Source organism: Danio rerio, chromosome 25 (assembly GCF_049306965.1).
Source record: "Danio rerio strain Tuebingen ecotype United States chromosome 25, GRCz12tu, whole genome shotgun sequence".
Classification (NCBI taxonomy): domain Eukaryota; kingdom Metazoa; phylum Chordata; class Actinopteri; order Cypriniformes; family Danionidae; genus Danio; species Danio rerio.
Window position 1 is genome coordinate 3,555,001 of NC_133200.1, and position 15,000 is coordinate 3,570,000.

The following is a 15,000-nucleotide window of genomic DNA, read 5'->3' on the forward strand; positions in this document are numbered from 1 at the left end:
AATAAAGATTATTTTAGGTTTCAAATACACATAGCTACTAGCTAAACAACATTTAAGGTTTGTAAAATACACGCAGATGTCTATGGGAGATGGCAATAATTATTATTTTTAATAATTTATTCTTTTTTATTATTATTATAAACATAATCAGTTGTATGTTTTGAATACCAGTTTAAAATATTTTAGGAATATTTTAGTTTCTTTTCAATTGTAGAATTGTAAAGTAAATTAATAAATAATATTTAAGATCATAAAATATTTATAAAATAATTAGTTTTTTAAATATATATATATATATATATATATATATATATATATATATATATATATATATATAAATAATAGTAATAATAACGGTTTGTATTGTTATTTTTTGTTATTGTTATTTTTATGAAAATGCAAAAATTATAGAATTTATAATATTTTGGATCATAAAAATTATAATTAATTATAACTTAATAAATAAATAAATATTATAAAATATTTTTTTGTAGTAATAATAATAATAATTATTATTATAATTATTATTATTATTATTATTAAGAAAATGTAGGAATTGTTTGAGAATAAAATAATATTTTTTTATTTAATAAGATTTCTTTAAATATTACCTAAAATATAAATATAAAAATAATAATAATAATAATATTTTAATATTATCATTATTGTTATGAAAATGCATGAATTACATCAAGAATAAATAATATTTTTGATTTAATTTGTTTTATTTCTTTCAATAAATATTACTCTTTAAATAATAATATTTTTTATTATTAATATCATTGTTAAGAAAATGCAAGAATTATATCCAGAAAAAATAATATTTTTGATCATAATATATTTTTTATTATTTCAATAAATATTCATCTTTTTTAATAGTAATACATTTGTATTATTATTGTTGTTAGGAAAATGCAGAAATTGTATGTAGAATAAATAATATTTTGATCATATCATATTTTTTACAGTATAATCTAGTAATAATATTTGTATAATTATTATTATTAATAAATGCAGGCATTATATCTAGACACTTTAAAAGCTGGTGCTTTCCCCTGAGCATGAACTACTTGGATTTTTTTTTTCATTCATATTATTATAATACATATTACATAAAATTAGTGTATCATAGTATCATATTGTTCTGTAGGTATATAAAAGTATTGGTATTTTGTTTTTATTTTAAATCTGTACGTTTTAGTACTGTACACTTATTATATTAAATCATTTTTTTTATTTCATTAAAATATTTTTGGATTAATAATAATAATAATAATAATAATTATTATTATTATTATCATTATTATTTTCTCCCTGTGTACTCATTTTATGTTTGATAGTGAGTTATTTTCTGTGGTAATTGCATGCTTTCCTCAAAGCTGAAATTGTGCTGAACTTGTATTTGTCTTTTTCAGTTAGTTTTCGAGTATTATTCGCTCGCAGGACACTTATTGTTGCAAAATATGTTTCTATTGAGTTGGCGTTACATGTGTTTGAGACATCTGTATTAATGTTTTCCTCTGCAGATGCCAGTTCCCATTACGTCATAACTCTCAAGGCTTATAACAACATGGGTGAAGGTGTTCCCATCTACAACAGCGCCACCACAAGACCTCAATCCGGTAACAGTCTCTCGCTGATCAACATTAGCGTTAATTAAGATATCAGTTCTTCTGTATTGTGCTGTACATCGGTGAAATCAGCTTCTTAAATCAGAACACGTGTAGGGGCGGGGATACGCTCCATTATGATTGGTTGGAGGTGTTGTGGTCTGCTATTGGTGGATCTCACATGATTGACAGCTTGCTCCCGCTCTCATGCCAGTAAAGATGTTGATTTATGTTCCATAATGATTGTAGGTTTTGATTGGATGGTGATCACATGACACCATTCACAGCTTTCTTCGGTTAACGTATGTATAAATGAATATTTAAGTATGTTAATGTACTTGCAACTGAAAAGGAATATTGAGTAGGCGGGCGGAGCTTTCTTTTTGCATGTCATTCCCTTGTTACAAACTAACAGTAAAAGGGGTGTGGCTTACAATATTGTGACTGAAGTGTCAGTGACATCATCAGAGAAGGAGCCAAATTAAAATGCAGATGCTGAGATTTTGACTGAAGATTATCAAAACTAACATAAAAATGCATTAACTTGACACTTATTTGGCATTTTATTAATTTGATGGATTAATTATTCACTTTAGGGCTAATAATGCGTGTTAGCATAATAAACTCTGTGTATTTAGAGTTCATACAGTAGATGTTAAAAACTATCTTCATTAATCGAAGGCACGTTTAGTTGAAGCCAGCTGTAGTAAACCTCCATCATGTGCTTTCAGATGGAGCGGCGTTTACTACACAGAGATGGAGTTCACTGATAAGCCACGCAACGATCAGTTTATTACGCAGCCGGTGGAAATAGCTCTGCATCGAATCAATGGTTGCAAGATTTTCAGCCTGTATTAATGCCATTTGCAGCGATTATTGCAACTGAATAACTGTACGTTCACACTGAAAGCGGCGAGAGCGTCCAAGTTCGCTCTGGCCGCCCTGGCGACAACGCTGTCTGCCTTCAGCTCCGGCGGCGAGAGCGTCAAAACTCGCTACATTGATCTCGTATTTAAAGGAGCCGTTGCAGCATATCAGTTACATTCCTGCATAAAACATGTTTCTAGCGAGAAAATGTTGCGCACTTCTTATCAAAATCATATAACAATGGAAGATCAAGTTGCGTGTGGTGTGGCTTTGCTCTATTTATTCAATATGTGTCCATATGTCTGAAATATCCTGAAGCAGCTGTACTGTTTTGTACTGTCACATCGCGTGAGATTCCCGCTTTTTAAAGATAAATTTATATAACATTAATGCACATCAGTAACTCGCCAGTGACTTATTTAACGCATGTTCCTGTAAGAAAACATTGTAAATAATTGAAAATCCGGCGACGGCATTCATCAAACACTTGGGAACAACTGTGGTCGGAACCAAAGTTCACTGGTCTGTGTTCTCTGAACTGCTATCAAGCGGTGGACGTCTTCATTCTGATTGGTTGCCGCCGAACCGCGTCATAGCTCATTACCATAAAGTTGACTTCATTTCAACTCTCCTCGACGCTCACGCCGGCGAAGACGCGCCGTGCTGCTCCTCGCCGCTTATCGCCACCTAACGCCGCCGGCTCTCATTGAAAATGAATGACTTCCGGCTACTTTGACGCTCTCGGTGTGAACGTACGGTAAGAGTATAGTTCCTAGTGCTGTTAGTCTGGAAAAGAGCAGTGTTCCGTTTCCTGTCAGTCTTCGTACACGATGTGACTGTAGAAGAGTCGAGCTTTAAATAGGACAAATGATCAACACTCTTTGGCCATTTTCGAGCGAGATGCTAATGGTCTAATCCGATTCAATGATTGATGCTAAGCTAAAAGTGCGTGTGTGTGTGTGTGTGTGTGTGTGTGTGTGTGTGTGTGTGTGTGTGTGTGTGTGTGTGTGTGTGTGTGTGTGTGTGTGTGTGTGTGTGTGTGTGTGTGTGTGTGTGTGTGTGTGAAACTGCGTGCATGTGTGTTTGACTGCATGTGACTGTGTCTCTGTGTAAATGAGAGCTGGCAGGAGCCACAAACCCCTCTGTTCTGGGACAGGTGTGTGTGTGTGTGTGTGCGTGTGTGTGTGTGTGTGTGCGCGCGTCACAGTGGTGTTCCTCTAGATCTGCAGGTGTGTGTCGTGTGCTGCTGCGTCTGTCAGTGTCTCAGACAGATGAAGCTGCTGTAAGAGCCCTGCAGACCCCCTGCTGACCCTCACACACACACACACACACTTATAGTAGTGTGTGTGTATCTCTCTTTCTCTATGTCTGTGTGTGTCTATATTTGTCTGTCTGTGTGTATGTATCTGTATGCGTGTGTGTGTGTGTGCATGTATGTTCATTATTCTATCTGGGAGAGAGAGAGAGAGAGAGAGAGAGTGTGTATGCGTGTGTGTTTGTGCGCCTGCGCGTGTTTATGCGTGTGTGTGTTTGTGGGTGAGCGAGCGAGTGAGTTTGTATGCATGTTTGTGTGTATGTGTGTGTGTGTATGTGTGTCTGTGTGAGAGTTGACCCAGAAACAAGTGTGTTCTCAGATTGTGATGATCATTCATTATATTTTCTGCTGAATCAGAGTGTGTGTGAGTGTGTGTGTGTGTGTGTGTTGATCAGTGGATGTTTACACAGAGGAATCAATAGTAATTCCAGGTGTATCTTAGTTAAACTAATCTTCAAAGCTTTATTGATCAGCATCAGGTGTCAGTTACAGGAGCCCGACTGAAATTAGAAAACACACACACACACACACTTTATCAGGATAAAAGTCGAAATACACACTCCAGCTCTACAGTTACACATCTGAAAATGCTAATCATTCATTCATTCATTCATTTTATTTTCAGCTTAGTCCCTATATTAATCTGAGGTCGCCACAGCGGAATGAACCGCCAACTTATACAGCATATGTTTTACACAGCGAATGCGCTTCCAGCTGCAACCCATCACTGGGAAACACCCATGCACACTCATTCACATTCATACATTACGGACCATTTAGCTTACAGCAAGAAGGTTGCCAGTCCTGGCTGGGTCAGTTGGCATTTCTGTGTGGAGTTTGCATGTTCTCCCCGTGTTGGTTTGGCTTTTCTCCGGTTGCCCAGATTTCCCCCACAGTCCAAACACATGCGCTATAGGTGCATTGATTAATTAAATTGGCCGTAGTGTATGAGTTTGGTGTTTCTCGTACTGGGTTGCGGCTGGAAGGACATCCGCTGGGTAAAACATATACTAGAATAGTTGGCGGTTCATTCTACTGTGGAAACACCTGTTGAATAAAGAGACTAAGCTGAAGGAATTGAATAAATAAATTATAATATTAATATTAATATATACATTTAAACAATGTTATTAATTATACATTTTAACAGTTAATTTATATTAATATACATTTAAACAGCGTTATTAATATATACATTTTTAAAAGTATAATTAATTTACTATATACATTTTAACAGTATAATTAATTTACTATATACATTTTAACAGTATAATTAATATTAATATACATTTTAACAGTATAATTAATTTAATATATACATTTTAACAGTATAATTAATATTAATATACATTTTAACAGTAAAATTAATTTACTATATACATTTTAACAGTATAATTAATTTACTATATACATTTTTAACAGTATAATTAATTTAATATATACATTTTAACAGTATAACTAATATTAATATACATTTTAACAGTATAATTAATTTAATATATACATTTTAACAGTATAAATAATTTAATATATACATTTTAACAGTATAATTAATATTAATATACATTTTAACAGTATAATTAATTTACTATATACATTTTAACAGTATAATTAATTTACTATATACATTTTTAACAGTATAATTAATTTAATATATACATTTTAACAGTATAATTAATTTACTATATACATTTTAACAGTATAATTAATTTAATATATACATTTTAACAGTATAAATAATTTACTATATACATTTTAACAGTATAATTAATTTAATATATACATTTTAACAGTATAATTAATTTTAATATACATTTTAACAGTATAATTAATTTAATATATACATTTTAACAGTATAATTAATTTTAATATACATTTTAACAGTATAATTAATTTACTATATACATTTTAACAGTATAATTAATTTAATATATACATTTTAACAGTATAATTAATTTTAATATACATTTTAACAGTATAATTAATTTAATATATACATTTTAACAGTATAATTAATTTAATATATACATTTTAACAGTATAATTAATTTTAATATACATTTTAACAGTATAATTAATTTTATATATACATTTTAACAGTATAATTAATATTAATATACATTTTAACAGTATAATTAATTTAATATATACATTTTAACAGTATAATTAATTTTAATATACATTTTAACAGTATAATTAATTTTATATATACATTTTAACAGTATAATTAATATTAATATACATTTTAACAGTATAATTAATTTACTATATAGATTTTTAACAGTATAATTAATTTAATATATACATTTTAACCGTATGATTAATATATACATTTAAACATTTCAGTTTGCTTTTGTTGTCGCTCAGTAATAAAACAACCACAAAAAAGATCACGTCAAATGAGAAATGACGATCTCTTTTGATGGCATTCGCCTCAATCCTCTCCATCATTCTCACTCTCCTCTTAGAGGGGATGGTGGGCTAAATTAAAGGTTATCATAGGCCAACTTTGGCCCGCCGGCCGGCTTTTGGGCATCTCCGTTCTAGAAAGTATTTAAAAAGTTTCATAACTTTATTCATCTTTTGTTAGTGATGATGAGCTGATAAATGATCATCTTCTGTGATAATCAGATCATCTGCTTAGAGATGATTATAAAAGCAATCCCTGTTTAAGACTAATGAAGCTCTGTGTGTGTGTGTGTGTGTGTGTGTGTGTGTGTGTGTGTGTGTGTGTGTGTGTGTGTGTGTGCGTGCGTGCGTGTGTGCGTGTGTTTAAGTACTTATGTAAATTCTCCAGTATAATCTGTTTACTTATAATGGAAATAATCTATTTGACACCAAACATGATCAGTGATTTGTCTTCTGCATGCTGTTAAACCTGAGAGATGGGCTTTGTGGATTCTAACACTGTCTCTTTTTCTCTTTTTCATTCATTTCTTCCCTTTCACCTCAACCCATGTGTCCGTCTAACCCTGATTAATCCTCCATGTTCACCCTTGTGATTTTCGTCCTGTTTTGTTTTGTTCTCCATTAATTCTGCTTCTGACGCTGCTGTCAGACCCCGTAGACCCTGATATTGATTTTTATGAACTCTTCAATAACCCATACACCCCAGCACCCGACCCAACACCCATGCTGCCCCCGGTGGGCGTCCAGGCCAGCGTCCTCAGCCACGACACTGTCAAAGTCTCCTGGGCGGACAATTCACTGGCCAAAAACCAGAAGATCACCGACGCCAGATACTACACCATCCGCTGGAAGACCAACATCCCCGCCAACACCAAATACAAGGTGCACACACACACACACACACACACACAGTTTAAGGGTGCTTTCACACCTGCCTTATTTAGTTTGATTGAACAGCACTAGAGTTTGTTTCCTCTTTTGGTACGGTTCCTTTGGGCAGGTGAGAATGCAGCAATCGTACTCGAGTGCGCACCAAAAGCGGACCAAATAAGCGTACCGAGACCTGCTTGAAGAGGTGGTCTCGGTACGCTTTCAAACGAACCCTGGAGCGGTTCGTTTGTGGTGAGAATATGATCCGTACTAAAACAGGTCCAACTGCAAAAAGCACTGCTCGTTTTGGACTAATCCAGCTGCCGTAGGCCGATGCGCTGTGCATTATGGGATATGGAGGAAAAATATTTGTTGACAGCGCTTTACCAACAGAGAGAGAGAGAGAGGGGAAAACATTACCTGATGAATCGTTGGTAATATTTTGCGCAAGATGAGCATGTCGCAGTTTAGCTAAATTAATTCACGTCTCCTCCTGAAGTGACGAGCGATGCATTAAACACTGTTTTCCAGCCGCGGCTGCGCTTCATTTTTGTAATGTGTAGTTTGTCTAAAGCAGGGATACAATCAGCCAGCGCAGTCGTCCCTCCAGAGTAAAAGGTTTTGTTTACCTGCGGGAGTTCACTGGCATTTTCCCGCACGTGAATTCTGACCAATCAATAAGCAGTTTAGGAAATATGTTCAACAACATCTGGCCAATGAGAGATGTGGATTTTGTCAGATGACTGCATTTTGGTTCGTTTCAACCAAGTGTGCCGCAAGCCTGCATTTGAGTGAAGGTTTCGGCCGTTAGATCGCCCCCTGGGGGCTGGCTGCAGTACAAGTCATAAAGCCCGCCTCCTCCGTGTTAATGAAGGAGACTTGAGCCCAAATAAAAAAAATTATTACACTTGCAATAAACTGTCCCGAAAGATGGTTCTGGTCGATTAAGGCACTGATTATTGTGCTGAAATAGGTGCAGATCTTCATTTTTGTAAACAGTTTGTTTTTAGCAGTAATTTAATGCTGGGCGTGTCATCGTGATTGACAGCTGTGATTGACAGTTTCTCAAAGCAGCGCGTCTGAGCTTCGGGAGGAGACTGAAATGTTATTATTCGATTTCTGTGTTATTTTACCATGACAAAATGAGTTCAGCAGTAAACTACAGTTTCTGACATACATGATCCTGGTGGAAACTGTTTATTCGCTAAGGTCAGGGCTTTTTTCGGGCTTTATTAGTTTGCTGATACATGCCTAGCCACCCAGATAGCAAAATACACTCGGGCCAGTTCCGGCTAGATTCTCGCCTGCCGGAGATTTACCCCTCAGAGCTCAGACTGACTACCTCTGCTGGACCTACTCCGGATGCCTGGACTCACTGCCCGATTCCAGCCCGAGTCAATCGAGCTAGATGCGGCGGCCGAGCGAGCCGGCGCTGCCGCATGCGAGCCGGAATCAGCCCGTGACCCCGCGAGTAGGTTATGCGCTGCGGCCCGGAGCTGGCGCGATTGAATATATAAAACCCTCATATTTGTTAACGTTATTACATCCATTTGTGTTGATATGACAGCAAACGCATGCTGAGAAGTTGGGGGGCGTGGTTGATTTTACATAAAGCGTTTGGTTGGAAGCTCGTATCCGCTCATTTTCGAGGCTCCTCCTCTGGCTCCATCAGACAATCCTTCTGCGCATGTCAAGGCTCCAATTTCAGCAGTCTTTTGCGACAGTTTGTGCCCGTCAAGCAGGCGTTTTGCCCTCAAAACGTTGAATGGGAAAAGGGGCTGTCGTGTCGTCCATATTTTTTACAGTCATTGGTTTCAACTGGTTTAGACCAGAGCCAGCAGTGTGGTGTGAAAACGACCCAAAGACGGCAGAAGATGCAACAATGCATCATTTATTACCATTGGTCCGGACCAAATGAAGCGAACTACAGATGTGACAGCATATGGACATATATGCGAGAGGATATCATGTGATCAAGAAATGTACATAAAGGAGCACCTGATTGTGATGAACATTGTCTGATGAAGAGGCGTGTGGCTCGAAACGTGACACGCTTTGTGTCAGCCTTTTTAATTTAATAAATGTGTATTTTTGGAGCCTTTGATGAACATTTAATTTACACTTACACTTATTGAATAACATTTTATTGTGTGTATTCTGCAAATCGTTTTAAAACAGCATACAAATACAATAAATAAAATATAAATATATTATTTATTTATTTATTTATTTATTTATTATGGCAGTAACGCTATTGTTCTGTACAATATATTACAGTATTTACTGTTATTATTGATAATAATTATTACAGAAATTATTGATGAAATTTTTAAAAAAATATTTTGTGAGTAAGGGATGTGAGGGATGTGCGTGCTTTTGTACAGTTTTTTGTGTAAGTGTAAGTGTAACAATACTTTACAAGGCAAAAAAGTCATGTCATATGCGTCATGCATGCAAAAAAAAAAAAAACACATTCAGAAGTCAAAATGACTTTAAAATAAGCAATTTTAGGAAACAAAGCCACAAAATTAAAATGCTAGTTAAATTGCTGAAAGACCTGGTGCTTATTATATTAGGACATTCTGATTATACAAATTATTTGAGCAGTGTGAAACAGAAAATCCTTACATATTGTTTGATAACAGCCAAAAAGCTGCCACTGTTGTAATGGATAAACGTAAATCCTCCAACTGCTGAACTATGGCTTGAAGAGTTGATATCCACTTTTCACTTTGAACGAACCAGACATCTTTTAAAAGGCAACATTGGACAATTTCAGAAGATTTAGGGCCCTTTCTTCTGTCACAAGCAATGTAATGTAACTAAAAAGTTGTTTGGATTATCACTGTATTGTATACTTACAGGCTGGGGTTGGGCTTTTTGTTTTGTTTTTGTAAGTTTATACGTGTCAGAAAATGAATCCTGGAATTTGTGATTATTGTAAGTCTATTCAATAGCCAAATAAAACTTAAATGACAAAAAACTGTTGAAAGAAAAGAAACAATTGATGTTTTACTGAACTTAATTCATTTGTTTTGAGAATTTGTTTCTATTCTTATTATCATTAATAATAATAATGCTGTAAATATTTTTGTTGTGCTGTATTACTGCGATATATTTATTTAATAAATACGTTTAAAATTGTTATTTTTTATCAATATATTTCTAATCATAATAATGTTTTCAAGATTATTATCAGTAAATACTTTTATATATTTTATATTAACATTGTACAGTGCAATTGTATTACTGCAATTATATATATATATATATATATATATATATATATATATATTTTTTTTTTTTTTTTTTTTTTTTTTTTTTTTATTGTACGGCATCATTTTTCATTTCCAATTAATGAATACAAATATTGTAATTAATAAGTGATATTATACAGATATATTTTTCTAGTTATTTTATTATGAGTATTTGTATTTACTGATTTATTTAAAAAGATTTTTTAGAATCAGTAAATGGCGTATTTTTATTTTTATTGTGTGCAACAATATTTTTTATTATTGTAAAATGCTTTAGAATTGCTGTAATATGTGTGAATTTTTAAAAATCAGTGATGATTAAATGTTCCAAAAGTAAATAATACCAAAACCAGAGTATATTATCTAAAAACTTAAAAAAGGTTACAAAATATTAAATAAAAATTACTGTCATTATAAAAAGTTGGACTTTTGTAACTGTTCAATGTTAACAATAATTAAAAAACATCTCAAAAATACTAAAATGACTGTTGCTGAATCAAGTGTTCGACTGTGTTTGAGTTTACGTGTGTGTGGATCGCCCTCTAGTGCTCACTCTCTCTAAACACACTGAGAAACTGCATGAGTGCAGTAATGATTGATTGTAATATCTGAGAGTGTGTGCAGTGTTTGAATGACTGTGTTTGCTGTGCTTTGTCAGATGGCGAACACCACATCTCTGTTCCACACAGTCTCTGCTCTGAAGCCAAACACACTGTACGAGTTCTCTGTCATGGTGACGAAGAACCGCAGAAGCAGCACCTGGAGCATGACTGCGCACAGCACCACCCATGAGTCCAGTGAGAGACACACACATATATACATGCATATACACTCTGTCACACTCTCACTGTTATGTTTGTTTTACAGATCATGTGCTGTTCTGAAAGATACAGGAAGGAATTAGTTTAGTTTTTTTAGTCACATTTCTTCTTTTTACATCAATATAATCCCTATTTAACCTATATACTACTTATATAATGTCTATTTTGTTATTCGTCTATTTAAAGTAGCTATATCTATATTTATGTTAGTTATATTAGTTTATACAACAGTTCTGTCTGGATCTCGAATCTGATTGGCTGATAGCCGTGATAAATTTACGTAATATCAGCACCCGTACAGCCTCTTTACCCTTTGTGTATTACTTCGCCCACATACAGCCAGCAACAAGCAGACAATACAGTTTGACAAATATTACTGCTGTTAGACAGCTAAATATACTTTTGAGGCTTTTTAGTCAAGAATGTAGTTGATTAGATTGCAACTATGCAGATTATTTGCAAGAATAGTGCCTATTTTAAAATATTTACAATTTCGAAGAGAGCTCGTCGGCGACAGTTGACGTTTTCTATCCACAAGATGGCACCAGAACCGCATAATAAGCCCCTGCTCAGTGTGTTCTCTTGAGCGTGAATTAAAAAGCATAAAATAGGAAGCCTTGTGGTTTTTAAGGTGGACCGGATAGAGTCATAAGTAACTGCGAATAAGAAGCTGGATTCAGCCTTGTCCCTCTTTATCGCAAACACAACAGCAGTCTGGTAGGAAATTACTGTAGATGGATCTTAAAATGTAAGCAAAATTTGCTGTTTTGTCATCACCTTAAGGGGGGTCACACACCAGAAGCGCGGCTTCACATTATGCTTTAGAGAATCATTCAAACACTAGCTCTAAAGTGACGTTGGTGAATTCGTAACGGCTTCTGCTGTTCTGACGTCAGCTGCAAATTTGAATGAATGGTGTCAGAAAGTAGTTCCTAACACAAAAGGGTTTTAGACTCTCTGGGTTCTTTTTTGATGGTGTATGCGCAGAGCGCAAAACGCAGGGCGCAAACACTTTGAGGGCGTGTCAGAATGCATTTTTGCTAATTTAAGGACGGGAAAATCCGCTTTGCGCCGTGGCACATGGTCTAAAAGGGTTGAGTTTATTTTCTTAATGAGTTATAGGTGTGTTTTGAGAATAAACCAATCAGAGTCTCATCTCCTATTCCCTTTAAGAGCCAGCTGCGTCGCGCCATAAGCGCATTGCTATTACCATGACGTAAAGTAAGTTCACTTTCGCTTTTGCTCTCGTGGATAGGGAAACCTTCCCGCACAGACATCAATCAGCCTATAAATAATTAATTTGGTTTGTTAAGCGCAAAGATTTGTTTCAAAACTATTTCTAAATTCAGTTCTAATTTCCAGCAAACGAATAAATGAACAATAATAACAAAGTGTGGTGAAAATACTGAGTTATTTCCAAATACACCTGCCATGCCCCATATGATCTAAAACCTGACAGGGGGACAAATCTAAGCTTGTTTTTAATAAAACAAATATAAATATGGATATAATAAATAATACTGCTAATAATAATAACATTATACAAAAGCAAATTGAATGAACTGAAAAAGCCTCCCGAGATGAAGAAAGTATGACGGCAGTGGTTTTTAAATCTTCATGTAGGCTAGAAATTATTGTGTTTTGTAATATTTAATAATTTATATTTATATCATATATATATCCTTATTATATCCTATATATATATCCTTAATATATTATATCTTTTTCATATGTAAAGATATTTGCGTATTATATCTTGTTTGTAGTGTGTAAGCCAGGCGCACTTTGCGCCAGACAATAGACCAACTTTGTTCTGGTCTAAAGATCAGACTATTTACAGTTTCTCAGAATAGCAACGCGCCAAAACACGCCTGCTTTTGTAGAGCAGAACGCCTATGGGCGCACATTTGAGCGCAAATGAATTTGCTATTTAAACAGCGTGGCGCAAAACCTCAAAATGACCCTTGCGCCGAGCTGAAAGTAGGAAAAGAGTATTGCGCCGCGCCTTGCGCCACATTGCGCCGGGTGTATGATAGAGCCCTAAGTGTTTGATTTTCTTCTTCATGTACAAGAGTGTGCCGTCAAACTGATGTATAAATGCAATATCACAGTCAGTCGTTGCTGGCCTTGTGCCAAATCACGCCTCCCACCAGTGCTGATATACAGCCATTGCACACTGCAACTCATGTGATATTGCTCACATACATATATATATATATATATATACACACACACACACACAATTATGTTGATAACCAGTTTTCTCAACCTCTATGCAATAAGTTTTGTGCATAACAATAACAGTGCATGTAAAGTCATTAAATATTTACATTATATCTACATTATATATGAGTAAATGAATGCAAATGAATGCTTGGTGGTTTTATTGTATTGTGTCGTGTTGTGTAGTTCCCAGCTCTGCACCGAAAGACGTGACGGTGATCAGTAAAGAAGGAAATCCACGAATCATCAACATCAACTGGCAGCCGCCGACTGAAGCCAACGGCAAAATCACAGGTGTGGAAAACACAGCAGCAATACACACACACACACACACACACACACTGAGAAGCAGATCATTTACACTGAGACATCATCTGCAGGACACTCATTACATTTATATATGCAGATAAAAGTACAGTCAATTCAGCATTCAGTCTGTGTGTGTGTGTGTGTGTGTGGAGGAAAATGACTCCTAAATCGACTATTTGGAAAATGCAAGTGTGCAGAATGTTTCCTGCGAGGGTTAAACACATGCAGATTAGATATAATGAAAATAACATGAAATAAACATCCATCATCATCAGCTTAGATATTAATAATCAATCAAAACCCTCCCATCTTAGCCTCTCCATACCCACCATGTTTGTAGTTTAACACTTTCTACCCATGTTTGTAGTTCTAATTGAATTTGCTTTCAATGTGCAATGCATTAAGGATAATATTAACCATTACAGTGAGCTGGAATCTCATGAAGAGCGTCCAGGTGACACATGCTGCAAATCAGCCTATCAAATATTATTTACTTGGTAGGGTGTTATGTGAATATTTTCACGGGAAGTCCCCATAACGCATAAAACTTCGTACATGTTTGAGTGTGTTTGTGCATGTGTGCTCATTTATGTGTGTTTGTGTATGCACATGTGTTTGTGTGAAAGAATGCACAAGTATCAGAGCGTGTGTGAAATGTTTGCTGGCATCCCGTCGGGTTGGTCAGTTTCTGCTGCAATGACTGTTAAGACGAGTTGATTTAGGATCTCATTTCCATCCATTTAGCCGCACATCTGTGTGTTTCTTATGAGTGTGTCTGTGTGTGTGCGTGCGTGTTTAATAGCTCTACTTGTGAGGTCTCACTTATATAGTGAGATATCCAAACAAGCCACTAGTGTTGACATTTCACTGCTCCTCACTGATTAAAAGTGCTTATAAATCAGACACAAGGTGTTTTATTAGTAAGGTTAAGGTCAGGGTTAGGGGCAGGCCACAGACACTAACAATAACCTGATAGAAAAACAAGTCAATGCAATGTCCTCGCATTGTGTTTCAGGCTACATCATCTACTACAGCACGGATGTGAACGCAGAGGTTCATGATTGGGTGGTGGAGCCGGTGGTGGGGAACCGACTGACCCATCAGATTCAGGGCTTGACTCTGGACACCAGCTACTTCTTCAAGATCCAGGCCAGAAACTCTAAAGGCATGGGGCCCATGTCTGACGCCGTGCAGTTCCGCACTCCGAAAGGTCCTAACACTTCTAAACATCAGCCTGTTTACTGACCTGCTCATGCTCACTCATGCTTTTGTCTGTTCATTTACAGCTGAACCCTCTGACAAGATGTCCAGCGATCAAGG

General features: G+C 35.4%; 1 protein-coding gene across 15 annotated transcripts in view; it reads left to right on the plus strand.

Moving 5' to 3' along the window:
* Positions 1-15,000, plus strand: part of neo1b (neogenin 1b) — a 248,121-nt gene that overhangs the window by 214,222 nt on the left and 18,899 nt on the right. For 9 of the 15 annotated variants that reach the window (XM_017354197.4, XM_009297706.4, XM_073942502.1 and 6 more), the window contains exons 16-21: positions 1,527-1,622; positions 6,850-7,082; positions 10,986-11,124; positions 13,558-13,665; positions 14,696-14,890; positions 14,967-14,999. In XM_017354197.4, coding sequence (XP_017209686.1) covers positions 1,527-1,622; positions 6,850-7,082; positions 10,986-11,124; positions 13,558-13,665; positions 14,696-14,890; positions 14,967-14,999 — 804 coding nt within the window. The remainder of the gene's footprint in view (positions 1-1,526; positions 1,623-6,849; positions 7,083-10,985; positions 11,125-13,557; positions 13,666-14,695; positions 14,891-14,966; position 15,000) is intronic. The other 6 variants (XM_073942499.1, XM_017354195.3, XM_073942501.1 and 3 more) reach the window with 1 other exon arrangement.